A 15,230-nucleotide genomic window follows, 5' to 3' on the forward strand; every position below is an offset into this window, starting at 1 on the left:
ATATGGGTTTAAATTGTGTTTTCTATGATCAAATGCCAACAAATGTGAAGAAAAGAAAAGAAATTGAATTTGGGAGTATAATGTTTGTTGATAATACTTTGAGTGACAAAAAACACCTATGTTGATTTTAAAAATATTTTGAAATGAAAGCCCAACTGAAACTGATCGTCACATCTAAAGTGGGGTCTGGGTAGAGGACTGACCTTTTGCTCTTAGCTGATTTATTTTCCCAGTTCTATCTCTTTTACTTGGAATGTTCTTTTTCAAAATACAGCTCACCATTGCAACCACTTGATAAACAAAAAGGACAGATGATCAAATGCTGACATCATAAAGAAAAGGCTCCCAGTTGCCCTGCTGGGTGGGAGTTCCTAACCAAACTAGCTGTCTCTTCCTCGAATGTTTGCTCATTTTCTTGCTGTGCTGGAATGAGATCACATAGCATGGACTACAACAACTAGGAAAGCTTCCAATTAGTTTTGACAAATAGTAGTGACAGAGATATGCGTTTGTTTTGCTTTCTAATAGTATCCAACCAAAAACTCTGATTTCAAATACAATGAAGAATACAAAAACATAGTAAATAAGAAAGTGAGATACTTATCAAAATAAAAATTGCTATAGTTAAATACTAATGTGTTTGTGCTGTATTTTAAAACACACTCCACAATTTAATTGATATGTCCTTTTTGTTTATCTATCAGTTAGCCTATATATCTGTTTCAGGATGCATGTAACATGTCAGTAATTAAAACGGTTTAATTAAACTTTATATAGCTGCATCTCTCTTATCCTAGCAAGATACCAAATTAAATCCCAAAGATTGCTCTACTGAGAAGAAAATTATTTCTGTAACGTGAAAGACTATGATTTTCCTAAAAACAAATGGCCATGCATATTGGAGAAGTTAATCATTTTCAAATAATGTAATTTTATACCTAACTGGATGGTATAAAACAAGAGGGGATACTCAAATTGTGCAGTGTTGCTTAGAATCAGTGTGTACAAACAGCCCTACACTACTTTTTCATTAGGCTTTTAAGTCAATTAAGCAGTGAATTGGAACAATCATTCCTCTTTTCTTTGGTATTGATAATTTTTTTATTTTTTTTTGGCTGCTTAAAGGCCATTTCTCTACTCCAGAAGAGATTTATGTTCGATAATTCCTTCCTGATTAAAATAAATCAGGACTCCAAATTTCTCATTTCCTCCACTCAAGGCTAGTCAAAAAAAAAGGAAAGCGAACTTTTAACCCTTTAAATCTTAAATCTGTACTTCATAGGTCTTCCGTTTTTACAAAGCTGACCTACAGTTAAAGCTAATGTTAGGGAGAATGTAATTAACAAAACTGTACTTCTACCACTGCCTTACTAGTGAACTATGGTCTCTAGGCATGGCCTAAAATACCTACAATATAGCATGAACTGGTCCATGTATTTAAGTCTTTAAAGCAATTGTGTCTGGAAGAAAAGGATAATACTTTAAAAAGATCAGAATCAATATATTTGTTTAAACTGTTTTTAAAGAGCTGTGTACAATTTGTAAAAATTCTGCTACTGTGTGAGATATAGTATGCATCTTGCTATAGCCTGCTACAAGTACAAAAAATTAAAAACATGTTATAGTTGTTGATGGGGGGGAATGTTAAAGCCACATTCAAAAATATATTTGAGGCAGAAATGCTATCCATTCTGAAACAACTCAATTGTGAGGGGTGGCTTAAATAACATAAAACATGCATCAATAAAAATCAGTGAATTTAAACTACAGAAAAGGTTACTCAGTCTTCATTGGTGTGGAAGGAAAATTAACAAACAAAACTAAATACATTAATATCCTGCAGGACCACCTTGAATTTTGTGTAATCACCAGAAACCATCCGCTGCCATCTGATACGATACTGTTGGCAGTTTATACTACAGCACAAAATTGTGTTGGCAGGCAAGCACCTCCACCTAGAGCACAAACTACGCAGGATATGAATCTGTGCGCTTTAGACAGACAGTCGGTTCTGATCATTTGCAGCAAATTCTGAATTCCAGTTTTCATAGTGACCATTTTGAACGGTGACCTTAGAAATAAGACTTGAAATGGCAAATGCGTGTATGTAAAATGTGTGAGTCATCATGAAAGATAAATAAAATAAAACCATTAAACAGCATTACATTATTTATCAAACTTTAGAAGATGATGAGCTTTAGTGTTATCCATCTTAGTACTTGACTGATTATAGTGTAGTCTGTGGCTGTGCTAGGGTGGTAGGCTACTTTAAACAGGATATGTAACTTCAGACAACATGTATACAATTGAATCAAAATGTGCTTTAATGGATGTGTATTTTTAAGAAAATACAAAATAATGAATTGCAGTTCATGTAATGACTAGAAAGAGGTATTTAAAACTTCTGACATCCACAAGATTATTCACTAATCCAGATAAAACACTAGGACGATAATTTAAAGACCCACATGTCACAGAAGTGAAGTGTCATTTCAGAGACTCATGTTCTTGGGGGAGACAGTGGTTGGTCTGGTCAGTTTTAGTGTGTGACATAGAAAACACACTGAAAGTGGCTGTACTACACCATGTGGTGTTGAGATTCTGTCCTGGCAGACTCCAGTGCACCCTAGCAACAGATCACGAGCTTCAGGAAATTCTTATTTCCTTGTTGACATGGCCGAGGAACAGAATGCACATTTCTTAGTTGCACACGCAGGATACATGTTCACTGATAACCATGGCTCCTACATCCTTCAGGGCACAGGCAGCGCTATGCCCAGCAATATCTGTCTTTTCCGCAGATATCACAGATAGCCGACCATTCCTAAATTCAACAGAGAGTGAAAACTGAGAGGTGAAAGTCGTTCCAAAAATTCTACACCAGAAACCAGCAAAGATGCTTTTAGATCTCCGCCAAAGAAGCTAAATATACTTATGGAGAGGAAATGGCTCCTCATATGTTTTCTAAACTTTTCACACTGAGGGAAAATGGCACTACTGTGTGAACCAAATTGTAGGCTACTGAGTACACAAACAGATGCATTAGGCAGATTGTGAAACGTATCCACTCTGTGACTATTGCACTACATCGGTACAGTGCAGGTTTAACAATGTGCATTAGCAGGACTAGATAGCAATTCAGAAACTGACCCCAGTAACAAATATGATCTGCATTGATTTCAAGTAAAAAAAAACTACACTAAGCATAGAAAAAAAAAAGTATAGTTTTATTAGATTTGTATTTTGTACAAAACAGTAATTCAGAGTTTATCCAGAGTTAGTAAAGGTGCAGCAGACTCTGAAATGTGGTACAAAAATAATAATTAAAAAAGTCTTCCTGCAAATCATTTATTTACACATTGGGTTCCCCTAACTTTAAACTGAGTGTTGTGTTCACTGAAGAGCAAAGGTTCAACACTATCATGATAACAACTGTTCTGTTGGCATCAAGCATGGGATTTAGAAACACATCCTGGAAGTAGATATGAGGCTGTTTTGTACAAAGCGTTCCAAAATAATAATAATTGCTTATGTCCTTTTAACCTTTATTTAAATGTGGGAGGAAAGAAAAAAATAATAATACATCCATCATGTTTTAAATGACACTTTCTTTCTTTAAAAAAAATATAAAAAACACTCTAGCTGCAGGAGCTCAAAAGGCAAGGAAATGTCCTTAATGGATGTGAAAGTTTCATGTCCGATTCTTTGTCTTCTCCTGGAGCTCCTGTTTAGATTTACAATCTCTTTCCAGTAAAATGTATTGTATCAGAGAATCTTTGTGATGCATTGTCAGATTAATTGAAAATGAAGATGGATGTAATAAAACACACATAAACACATGAGTCAGAGTGGGTGTCTAATTGCAGTGTATAAAAATATAGGATTGAAAAGATAAAATAAATATTTTAAGCTGTGCTTTCTGTCACATCAGCTGAGGAAGGACTTTCACTTGAAATCTCCTGTAACAAGCACATTTTTAAGCATGTACATCTATTGTGCATATCAGAATATGTATCTTTACATTCAATCATGTACTTAGAATGCATAGATTCTGTTCCCTTTTCACTTTAAATGCATTTTTATTTGACAAAATATACAGCAAATACACTTCAATAGCATCCCTATCTTCCAAATGCTTTTGCCTCACAGCTTTTGAATAGGTTTGGTTAAGGTTCTCCCAAAACACTGTCAACCATGTCATATTTATTTTATTATTTCATACGAGTTCACTTATTTATTAGGTGAAATGGAAATGATGGATGTAAGGGATTGCTCCTATTTCACTTAAAATGATTTAAACTACCATAATTGCCAGGGAAAGAATATTGAAAGCCGGATTACAGCTCCTTTAGAGGCATAAGGCAGAAATAAACAGCTGTCATGGTATCTGAAATTCATTATTTAAACCAGAGGGCTCAGGTCCCTATAAAATACCTAACAGCGACCAGAACATTTGTTAAACATGCCAAGATGGATTGTAGTATTGTCAGCGATGGTAAATTAGTCAAACTGGCACCAGCTTTCTTTTATTATATATATTTTTGTTGGTTAAAATGCTTACGATTCACTGTAATCTGTAAGCATCCTGTAATTAATCAACTAATTCTCTCTCAGCCCCAGGTTCCTTGTAATTAAAGTTCTGTAATAGCTTATTCTTTCTGCTCCAGCACCTGCATTTCATTTGTTTATTTTCCCAGAGTCATAAATCTGTGTGAGTGTCAAAGTGCCATAATATTAGTGCAATAATCAAAGTTAATTAGCACCCCCCTACTCCTACACTTCCCAATAACAATAGCTATTACTAAGATCACTTTCCCCTTGCCCTCACAAGAGGTATGTTACACGACTCGATCACCACAGTGTAAAATAAACTATGTGGACAGACAGGACTGGGTAAAGAGAAAGTCCGGGTTCATACCTGCTGCTCAAACTCAAACTTGTGATTAATAGACATTAACGGTCATCAACCATGATGCCTGCACATAGGCAGAAGCAACTTTTTTTCATTATTTCTAGGGATACCAGGGTTGTGGCTGCAAGTATGATGATGTTTATTCAATAAATTATTTCACGCCACTGTATGCAGGTGCTCTTTTGACCATTTGTGAGAAAGAAAGAAAACAAAAACATGACATGTTGTTTTCTACTATATGCCTTGTATGCTAAATACATTAAGGAATCAGTCAAATACGTAAATAATATGTATTTCAATTATTATTCATGCTACTACTACTGATAATAAGATATTAGTATTAATAATAATCTATAGTATATATAATAAAACTTGACACACTTAAGTAATTCAATATTAAGAAAAAACAATATAGACTACTACAGCCAGCTAGTCAAAAGGATGTAAGATATTCCCATTTCTATTTACAAACCCTTTATATTATTATTGTTCTATAATTTTCAATGAAACAATGCTTAGTTTTCAGTTTATTAAGACACACTTTTAAATGATCATTTATCGTTTTTTTCCATTGCTAAAGGCTGGCACTGTTATCTTCACTGATGGGATATATGTGACAGAAAACCACCTTCCACACTACGGGTGGGCAAGACATCCCATAATACAAATCAATTAAAGCTAATTAAGATTATTCATTTTCAATCGATCTTTCCTTTTACTTTAATACAGGATGATTCACAGTGACCACTCAAAGCATTTTTGTACTGTACCAAGTCATTTCATGAGACAGTCAAAGAACCATAGAAGAGGAAAATATAATGCAGCATTTAATGATAATTAAATAATCATTTTCATTATGCTAACAAATCACATGTATAGCTCTGCTCATCAGGAAGAGGGACAATTGTAGGAACAAACACCAAAATGGCTATAACAAACATGCTATGGGAAACATAAGAAACAGTTGTAGATGAAGGTATCCAAATCCTTCATTGTGATTTGTTTAGTTTAATTAATATTGATCATAAAACTATTCTAATTTATAAATTTTCAATCGATAATCAAATTTGATGTTATAATTAGCTGAACAGTGATTCAGTATCGAGAACATTTTAAGTGAGTAAAGACAGGGAGGGTGTGTAAACTATCAAGAGAACCAATCATACATACCACAATTATTGTCTGCCAACCTTAAACAAAAGGCATAGAATCAGAATTCACAAAAGCAAACCTCACGAACTCCATGTCCACAGTGCAAACACCAGTGACCTATCAGTGCAGGAAGGACTATTGCAGCTCTCACTTATAACACTGGAGGCTCACGTTAAGACATAGGGGCTACTGTAGATGAAGAACACCTGGTCAACTTCATGACCATCCAATCCGTGGGCAGTACTCAGCTGGTTATGCACTGCATCTTGTGAAATCCCTGATACAATTACTATCGGTCAGGACTCTCTCCACCTGTTTTCCACTTTTCCACCAACTAAACTAGAAATCCAAGTACAAGCATGTAAACATTGAGGCGCTTACACTCACATGAAATAGTCGTACTATTGGCAGCATTTTATAAAGAAGGAGAATCTGTGGCCACAAAAAAAAAAAACAGATGGGGCTCCCAGGGATGCAGACACCTTAAAACCTGAAATTCCCTACAAGCTGTGCATGCGTCAAGCCCCAGAGCATTGTTAGTTTAAATGAATAATACAGTGTATTACATACAGGTAGACATGTTCCTTTTATATGTCTGTATAGTTAAATGGGATGGGGGGATGTGAGAAGGCTTTTTGTTACTGACAAATTGTCTTTGCTCTCATTCTAAAAAGGCCACAGTTTAACATGCTGTTCTTGGTGTGGGTGTTCTGCTGTGGGGCTAAGCCCTATGCTTTTACAAGGTGAGGAAGGGCAGGAGTGACTTGAGTAGGAAGCTCCTTCCTCAAGAGGAACTGCTCATTTCTCAAGAAGTGGTTTAAAGAGGAGCCTATATCGTCCTTTTGGCGCTGCAGGCCGGAAATACTGGTTACAAAGTCGAGAAAAGTGCAACGCCCTGGTTTTGAGTTGAGTACTATTTCTTCACATACAGTTGAGAAAAGAATTATGACAATATCATGATGTGTCATATTTTTCAGTAGTAATTTAATTGTAATGCCCTGTCCCCTAAGCCTCCTAAAAAGTAATTTAATTAACAATTAAATATGCAATTGTGCTTTCACTAATTAGGAAAAAAAAAGACTAATCACGATTAGTACAAATGGTAGTGTAATAAATTGATGCATTAAAAGAAAGAGCGAGAGACTTAAACATGTAGTCAAAAACATCGCAATCAAAAAGCATTTCATTGAGCTAACTCATGCAACAATATACATTTGGTATTCTCTACAACGATGGATATGATTTATTTTGCACAACCTATCATTTGTCTTTAGATCACACTCAAAAATCAACCACAGACCAACATTTATCATCAGAGGAAAAAAAAAAAAAAAAGAAAACAAAAGGCTGAAATTAAATGATCTCCAAAACACAAGGGTAAGAAAGTTTTGAACACTGACAATTTTGTTTTTCTGAACAAACATCCAATAAATGCGGGAGCAATTTCTACACCAGGAGAATTGATAAAGGAATATCTACCCCAAGATGTAAATTGTACAAATGGTAAAGATATCTGAAAGTGTACCTGCAGATGGAAAAGGACTACTGAATATCTCTAAACTGAAAGTAATATTTGCTGATACACTTAATCTGCACTCTGTGAATTTCTCATCTGTGACACGGCGGCGTTATCAAATCTTATGCATTTTAATAACATGACTGGATTTGTCTCCAATAATCCTAGTTACATGATCAATGCATACAATGACATGCTTCAAGGTTTAAAATCTATATACCGTAAAACTTCAATTAAACGCCCCCTGGCGTTTCTTTCAAATAACTGCAAGAAGCCCCCACGTCAATTGGAGACCAGCGATTGTAGGAGACCGGCGATTGTATTAAACATTCATAATTAAAAAGATATTGCAGACTCATGCAGGGTAAGAAGAACCTGGAAACATTGCTTCATTGAACAAGTAAGCTAACAGGCCTGGCTTTTATTATTATTATTTATTACTATTATTATTTTTTAATAATTTGCTTTCCAAAGATGCAAACAAACAACATTAAATGTATGGTGAACTACACCCTGAATTGAAAACAAGATACTGGTAATTCTAAGCAGTCTAAGATTCGATATACTTTGAACTCTCGCTAAATAAACACTTCAACAAAACTGTGGAAATACGCTTTAAACAAAACCATCAACATTATACTTAATTAATGCATTGCTAATGCACAATTGACAGTTAGTTCAATCACTACAATTAACAGCAATACAAATATACACCTATATACACCGATCAGCCATAACATTATGAGTTATGAGTGGGTTGGATATATTAGACAGCAAGTGAACATTTTGTCCGCAAAGTTGATGTGTTAGAAGCAGGAAAAATGGGCAGCGTAAGGATCTGAGCGACTTTGACAAGGGCCAAATTGTGATGGCTAGACGACTGGGTCAGAGCATCTCCAAAACTGCAGCTCTTGTGGGGTGTTCCCGGTCTGCAGTGGTCAGTACCTGTCAAAAGTGGTCCAAGGAAGGAAAAGCGGTGAACCGGCGACAGGGTCATGGGCGGCCAAGGCTCACTGATGCACGTGGGGAGCGAAGGCTGGCCCTTGTGGTCCGATCCAACAGACGAGCTACTGTAGCTCAAATTGCTGAAAAAGTAAATGCTGGTTCTGATTGAAAGGTGTCAGAACACACTGTGCATCGCAGTTTGTTGCGTATGGGGCTGCGTAGCCGCAGACCAGTCAGGGTGCCCATGCTGACCCCTGTCCACTGCCGAAAGCACCTACAATGGGCACGTGAGCATCAGAACTGGACCACGGAGCAATGGAAGAAGGTGGCCTGGTCTGATGAATCACGAGTTCAAGGTGTTGACTTGGCCTCCAAATTCCCCAGATCTCAATCCAATCAAGCATCTGTGGGATGTGCTGGACAAACAAGTCCGATCCATGGAGGCCCCACCTCGCAACTTACAGGACTTAAAGAATCTGCTGCTAACGTCTTTGTGCCAGATACCACAGCACACCTTCAGAGGTCTAGTGGAGTCCATGCCTCGACGGGCCATCTGGTTGCAGCCGTTGATAGATTCCTTTTTTCTGCCCCGTCCAGGTAGTGAAACCACTGTTCCTTTCACTTTGAACTTGCGAACTATGCTTCCAATGGTGTCTCTAGGAACATTCAGTGGCTTTGCTATCTTTTTGTATCCTGTTCCTTGTTTGTGAAGGTCGATAATCTCTTCTCTTAGCTTTTTGGACCATTCTTTTGAATTGATATTTCTAACATGCAGTCAAACGTGACACTCAACAAACCCCTAGCCAGTTCAGGTATTTCATGTGTTCTAGCTCAAGTACACCTGGTGCAACTAATGAAGCCCTTGATTAGTTGCATCAGGTGTGATTGAGACAACACCTGTTTTGCATATTTGTACTGTTGTGAGGGATTCTGTTTAGGGGGTTGAATAATTTTGAGACTGGAGAAGTCATTATAAATTGCATTTTCATTTGAATTTGTGGAAACCACTTTAAGCATTCGTTGTGTTGAGCTATTTCAATTGCTTTTGTTTGATTTGTTCATTGCAAACAGATGACAGTCTACATTTTGACAATAAATCTGATTTGCAATGGGGGTTGAATAATTTTGCAACTTACAGGACATAAAGGATCTGCTGCTAACGTCTTTGTGCCAGATACCATTGCACACCTTCAGAGGTCTAGTGGAGTCCATGCCTGTTTTAGAGGCAAAAGGGGGACCTACACAATATTAGGCACATGGTCATAATGTTATGGCTGATTGGTGTATATATATATATATATATATATATATATATATATATATATATATACACTCACCTAAAGGATTATTAGGAACACCATACTAATACTGTGTTTGACCCCCTTTCGCCTTCAGAACTGCCTTAATTCTACGTGGCATTGATTCAACAAGGTGCTGAAAGCATTCTTTAGAAATGTTGGCCCATATTGATAGGATAGCATCTTGCAGTTGATGGAGATTTGTGGGATGCACATCCAGGGCACGAAGCTCCCGTTCCACCACATCCCAAAGATGCTCTATTGGGTTGAGATCTGGTGACTGTGGGGGCCAGTTTAGTACAGTGAACTCATTGTCATGTTCAAGAAACCAATTTGAAATGATTCAACCTTTGTGACATGGTGCATTATCCTGCTGGAAGTAGCCATCAGAGGATGGGTACATGGTGGTCATAAAGGGATGGACATGGTCAGAAACAATGCTCAGGTAGGCCGTGGCATTTAAACGATGCCCAATTGGCACTAGGGGGCCTAAAGTGTGCCAAGAAAACATCCCCCACACTATTACACCACCACCACCAGCCTGCACAGTGGTAACAAGGCATGATGGATCCATGTTCTCATTCTGTTTACGCCAAATTCTGACTCTACCATCTGAATGTCTCAACAGAAATCGAGACTCATCAGACCAGGCAACATTTTTCCAGTCTTCAACTGTCCAATTTTGGTGAGCTTGTGCAAATTGTAGCCTCTTTTTCCTATTTGTAGTGGAGATGAGTGGTACCCGGTGGGGTCTTCTGCTGTTGTAGCCCATCCGCCTCAAGGTCGTACGTGTTGTGGCTTCACAAATGCTTTGCTGCATACCTCGGTTGTAACGAGTGGTTATTTCAGTCAAAGTTGCTCTTCTATCAGCTTGAATCAGTCGGCCCATTCTCCTCTGACCTCTAGCATCAACAAGGCATTTTCGCCCACAGGACTGCCGCATACTGGATGTTTTTCCCTTTTCACACCATTCTTTGTAAACCCTAGAAATGGTTGTGCGTGAAAATCCCAGTAACTGAGCAGATTGTGAAATACTCAGACCGGCCCGTCTGGCACCAACAACCATGCCACGCTCAAAATTGCTTAAATCACCTTTCTTTCCCATTCAGACATTCAGTTTGGAGTTCAGGAGATTGTCTTGACCAGGACCACACCCCTAAATGCATTGAAGCAACTGCCATGTGATTGGTTGGTTAGATAATTGCATTAATGAGAAATTGAACAGGTGTTCCTAATAATCCTTTAGGTGAGTGTATATTTACTGAAAACAAGAAAGATGCGTAACCCGGCATTTATTAGACACCGGCTTTTGATTACATGATTATGCAAATCAACCCAGCGACTATTGGAGACCGGCTGATATTTGAGACCTGGCAAGTATTGGAAATGTTTCGGTATTTGGCTTGTAATGCACACTTAATACTCCTAGGAATATCTGGGCAAATCATTTTCTGAAAGTAGACAAGCTGCTTGCAACCGTTCAAAATATTGTGCATTGCCCGGGTAGAACAAAGTTTTTTAAAGACCACCTAACACAAGCAAATCCAACAAGTATGTATTTTACACATAAAATGCCCCCCGACCTGTGCTCACACTGGCAGCACATAAGATCAAAGTTTCTCCCCGAGCCGTGCACAACACAATAGAGCACTTGGAATTCTGCTCCTGAAGATCAATCCAAATACATCCTGTTTTACGCAGGCTTCGTGGAAAAAGAAATGCAATTTTCACCAAACACTGCAGTGTTGAAGGACCTCCAGAAATTGCTTACAGATGTGCAAAGTTTAAAATTAGTTTGCATAAAATCTGAAGAATTATTTCACAAGTTAACATTAAAAAGGCTAAGATATATTTGTCAGTTTTGACAATGATGTACACGCTGAAAGAAGTGTTTGTTATGGCCAAGATTTTACAGAACAACGTCAGAACGCAGGGTTAACCAACTGACGATATTTCTTTCATGCCTTGTATTATTATTATTGATATCATTGTAATATGTTTACAGCATTGATGTTATAAAATCAGTGACATACATATTTTTGAAGTTGTTGTTAATTGATGCATGTCCCTTTAAATAAATGTCGTCAGCTGATGATGCTTAATCAATGTGTCAATATGCTTTAATAGAAAGAGTAATTGAGATGATTAAATGAATCCTGAGATTATTAATCAATCAGTGGTTTAATTAAGCAGGTTACATGGCCACCTTGAGCAGGGAGGAATGAAGCGCAGCCTTAAAAAGCATGTTGCATAAAACGCATGGCTCTGTGTTTCACCGAACAGTATTCCAGACTCACCCATTCTGCCGTGATCGAGCTGACCGCTTCAGTGGCTCGAGTGCTGTTCCTACAGGCCAGGATAACATGGGCTCCGTGGAGAGCAAAAGACTTTGCGGTCTCATAACCTGCAAGGAAAACAGAAAAGAAGAGCAACGTTTTAAAATGATTAATTATAAGATTGTTTTTGTTAAAAAAAAAATTATATATATATATATATATTCACATACTTGTTGAGACCATAAACACAAAAGATGAAGGGAGGGAGCTAGGAGATTGAGTTAGCATCCATATGTACATTTGAGATATTACTGTAGTATTCATAAAATGCATAAAAAGCTATAGGCTGTGACGTAAAAATGAAATTGTATACAAAAATAAATAAATAGTGATACCGATTACATTAAAAAGGCTTGAAACTGATTAAACTACTTAGATAAACTAAAAGTAATGTTGAGAAGGTAATGCTGGAAATCAGTAAATTCAAAGTGGAAGAGACTCTTGATGATGTAGTTTCTTAACATATAAAAGTTTCAATTACAGAATTGAAATTGTATCCTTTTCTATGGATGGTTTTCTGTTGTTTCCAACAACATATTGTCCATATTGTCATACTAATGCTATACATTAGTCTGTCTGGGGAAAATTTAAGTGATGTCAAATTAATATAAGAAAAGTAATTTTGATCATAACACACAAAATGTACCGTGTAAAACTGAAGATTATTTTCTATTTTTATGGACTCTATGATTGATGTTATTAATAAAGGTCTGTGTCCTTCTAATGCTGTCAGCATTTGACCCCACAACAATGACAAAGTGATAAGCTACAGTCTGTGGAAAAGGATTTGAAATATTGTTGAAAGCTATATTTAAATATATCTCAGAGCTGGCTTGCTACCAAGGCTCTTCCGGCAGAAAATGGGTTCATCAAGTACATTATTACAAAAGCCACCTTAATTTACAAGCAAGATTTATTGGATGTTTGGCAGTATTCCTTTTTTTTTTTTTTTTTTTTTTTCGGGGGGGGGGTGAATGGGCGACAGATGATTGATTTTTAAAGAGCAATAACTTACTGAAAGGAACCCTAAGTTATTTTAAAGTTTACCTCAATCGCCTTAAATTCCATTTTCAAATGTTTATTATCTTCAGTGTCTAATTCTGCCATTGCCAAGGATCAGTAATCTGTAGAAATCTTGTGGTTTTCTCAGAATCATTTTAAATATTGTTTTTTATTGGACATCCTCTGAATAAATAAAAACAGATTAATCCACACTGGGTTTGCATGGGGATTGCTTATGGGCAGCAGTTTTCAAGTCAGGACTTTGATTGGGCAACTTAAGGACATTCATAATCATTATTTAGCCACTACAGTGTAGATTTGGACCACTGTTGTGCTGAAAAGTGATTCACCCGAGTTTTAAGTCTTTAGCAGACCGATACACGGTATTCCTCAAGTATTTGCCTGTACTTTGTTCCATACATTTTTCCTTCAATTCTATCAAGCTTTCCAGTTCCAGCTGAAGAAAATAATGGGGCTCGTCCTGACCAAGAAACCTCACAGAGACTCACCTCATAAGTTGTCCTTTAATTTTCATTTTAATTATCTTATTTACTTCTTTCATTTTGGTTCTGCTTTGAATGTTAGCTTTGAGCAAGCTGTGTATGTAACATATATTAATTCCTAATTCAAAGCATCATGACTGCAAGCTTTAAAGAAACAAAATGTGAAAACTATGAGAGGGTCTGAATAGTGTTGCAAGGCACTGTACAGGTGTGAGCAAAATTATTCAACCCCCATTGCAAATCAGATTTATTGTCAAAATGTAGACTGTCATCTGTTTGCAATGAACAAATCAAACAAAAGCAATTGAAATAGCTCAACACAACGAATGCTTAAAGTGGTTTCCACAAATTCAAATGAAAATGCAATTTATAATGACTTCTCCAGTCTCAAAATTATTCAACCCCCTAAACAGAATCCCTCACAACAGTACAAATATGCAAAACAGGTGTTGTCTCAATCACACCTGATGCAACTAATCAAGGGCTTCATTAGTTGCACCAGGTGTACTTGAGCTAGAACACATGAAATACCTGAACTGGCTAGGGGTTTGTTGAGTGTCACGTTTGACTGCATGTTAGAAATATCAATTCAAAAGAATGGTCCAAAAAGCTAAGAGAAGAGATTATCGACCTTCACAAACAAGGAACAGGATACAAAAAGATAGCAAAGCCACTGAATGTTCCTAGAGACACCATTGGAAGCATAGTTCGCAAGTTCAAAGTGAAAGGAACAGTGGTTTCACTACCTGGACGGGGCAGAAAAAAGGAATCTATCAACGGCTGCAACCAGATGGCCCGTCGAGGCATGGACTCCACTAGACCTCTGAAGGTGTGCTGTGGTATCTGGCACAAAGACGTTAGCAGCAGATTCTTTAAGTCCTGTAAGTTGCGAGGTGGGGCCTCCATGGATCGGACTTGTTTGTCCAGCACATCCCACAGATGCTTGATTGGATTGAGATCTGGGGAATTTGGAGGCCAAGTCAACACCTTGAACTCGTGATTCATCAGACCAGGCCACCTTCTTCCATTGCTCCGTGGTCCAGTTCTGATGCTCACGTGCCCATTGTAGGTGCTTTCGGCAGTGGACAGGGGTCAGCATGGGCACCCTGACTGGTCTGCGGCTATGCAGCCCCATACGCAACAAACTGCGATGCACAGTGTGTTCTGACACCTTTCAATCAGAACCAGCATTCACTTTTTCAGCAATTTGAGCTACAGTAGCTCCTCTGTTGGATCGGACCACACGGGCCAGCCTTCGCTCCCCACGTGCATCAGTGAGCCTTGGCCGCCCATGACCCTGTCGCCGGTTCACCGCTTTTCCTTCCTTGGACCACTTTTGATAGGTACTGACCACTGCAGACCGGGAACACCCCACAAGAGCTGCAGTTTTGGAGATGCTCTGACCCAGTCGTCTAGCCATCACAATTTGGCCCTCGTCAAAGTCGCTCAGATCCTTACGCTTGCCCATTTTTCCTGCTTCTAACGCATCAACTTTGAGGACAAAATGTTCACTTGCTGTCTAATATATCCCACCCACTGACAGGTGCCATGATAACGAGATTATCA

At 37.8% G+C, this 15,230-nt stretch overlaps 1 protein-coding gene across 1 annotated transcript in view; it reads right to left on the reverse strand.

The window, feature by feature from the left end:
• Positions 1-15,230, reverse strand: part of wwox (WW domain containing oxidoreductase) — a 409,687-nt gene that overhangs the window by 361,563 nt on the left and 32,894 nt on the right. Inside the window, exon 5 of the mRNA XM_066714056.1 lies at positions 12,121-12,227. Coding sequence (XP_066570153.1) covers positions 12,121-12,227 — 107 coding nt within the window. The remainder of the gene's footprint in view (positions 1-12,120; positions 12,228-15,230) is intronic.

This window comes from Amia ocellicauda, chromosome 9 (genome assembly GCF_036373705.1).
Source record: "Amia ocellicauda isolate fAmiCal2 chromosome 9, fAmiCal2.hap1, whole genome shotgun sequence".
Classification (NCBI taxonomy): Eukaryota; Metazoa; Chordata; class Actinopteri; order Amiiformes; family Amiidae; genus Amia; species Amia ocellicauda.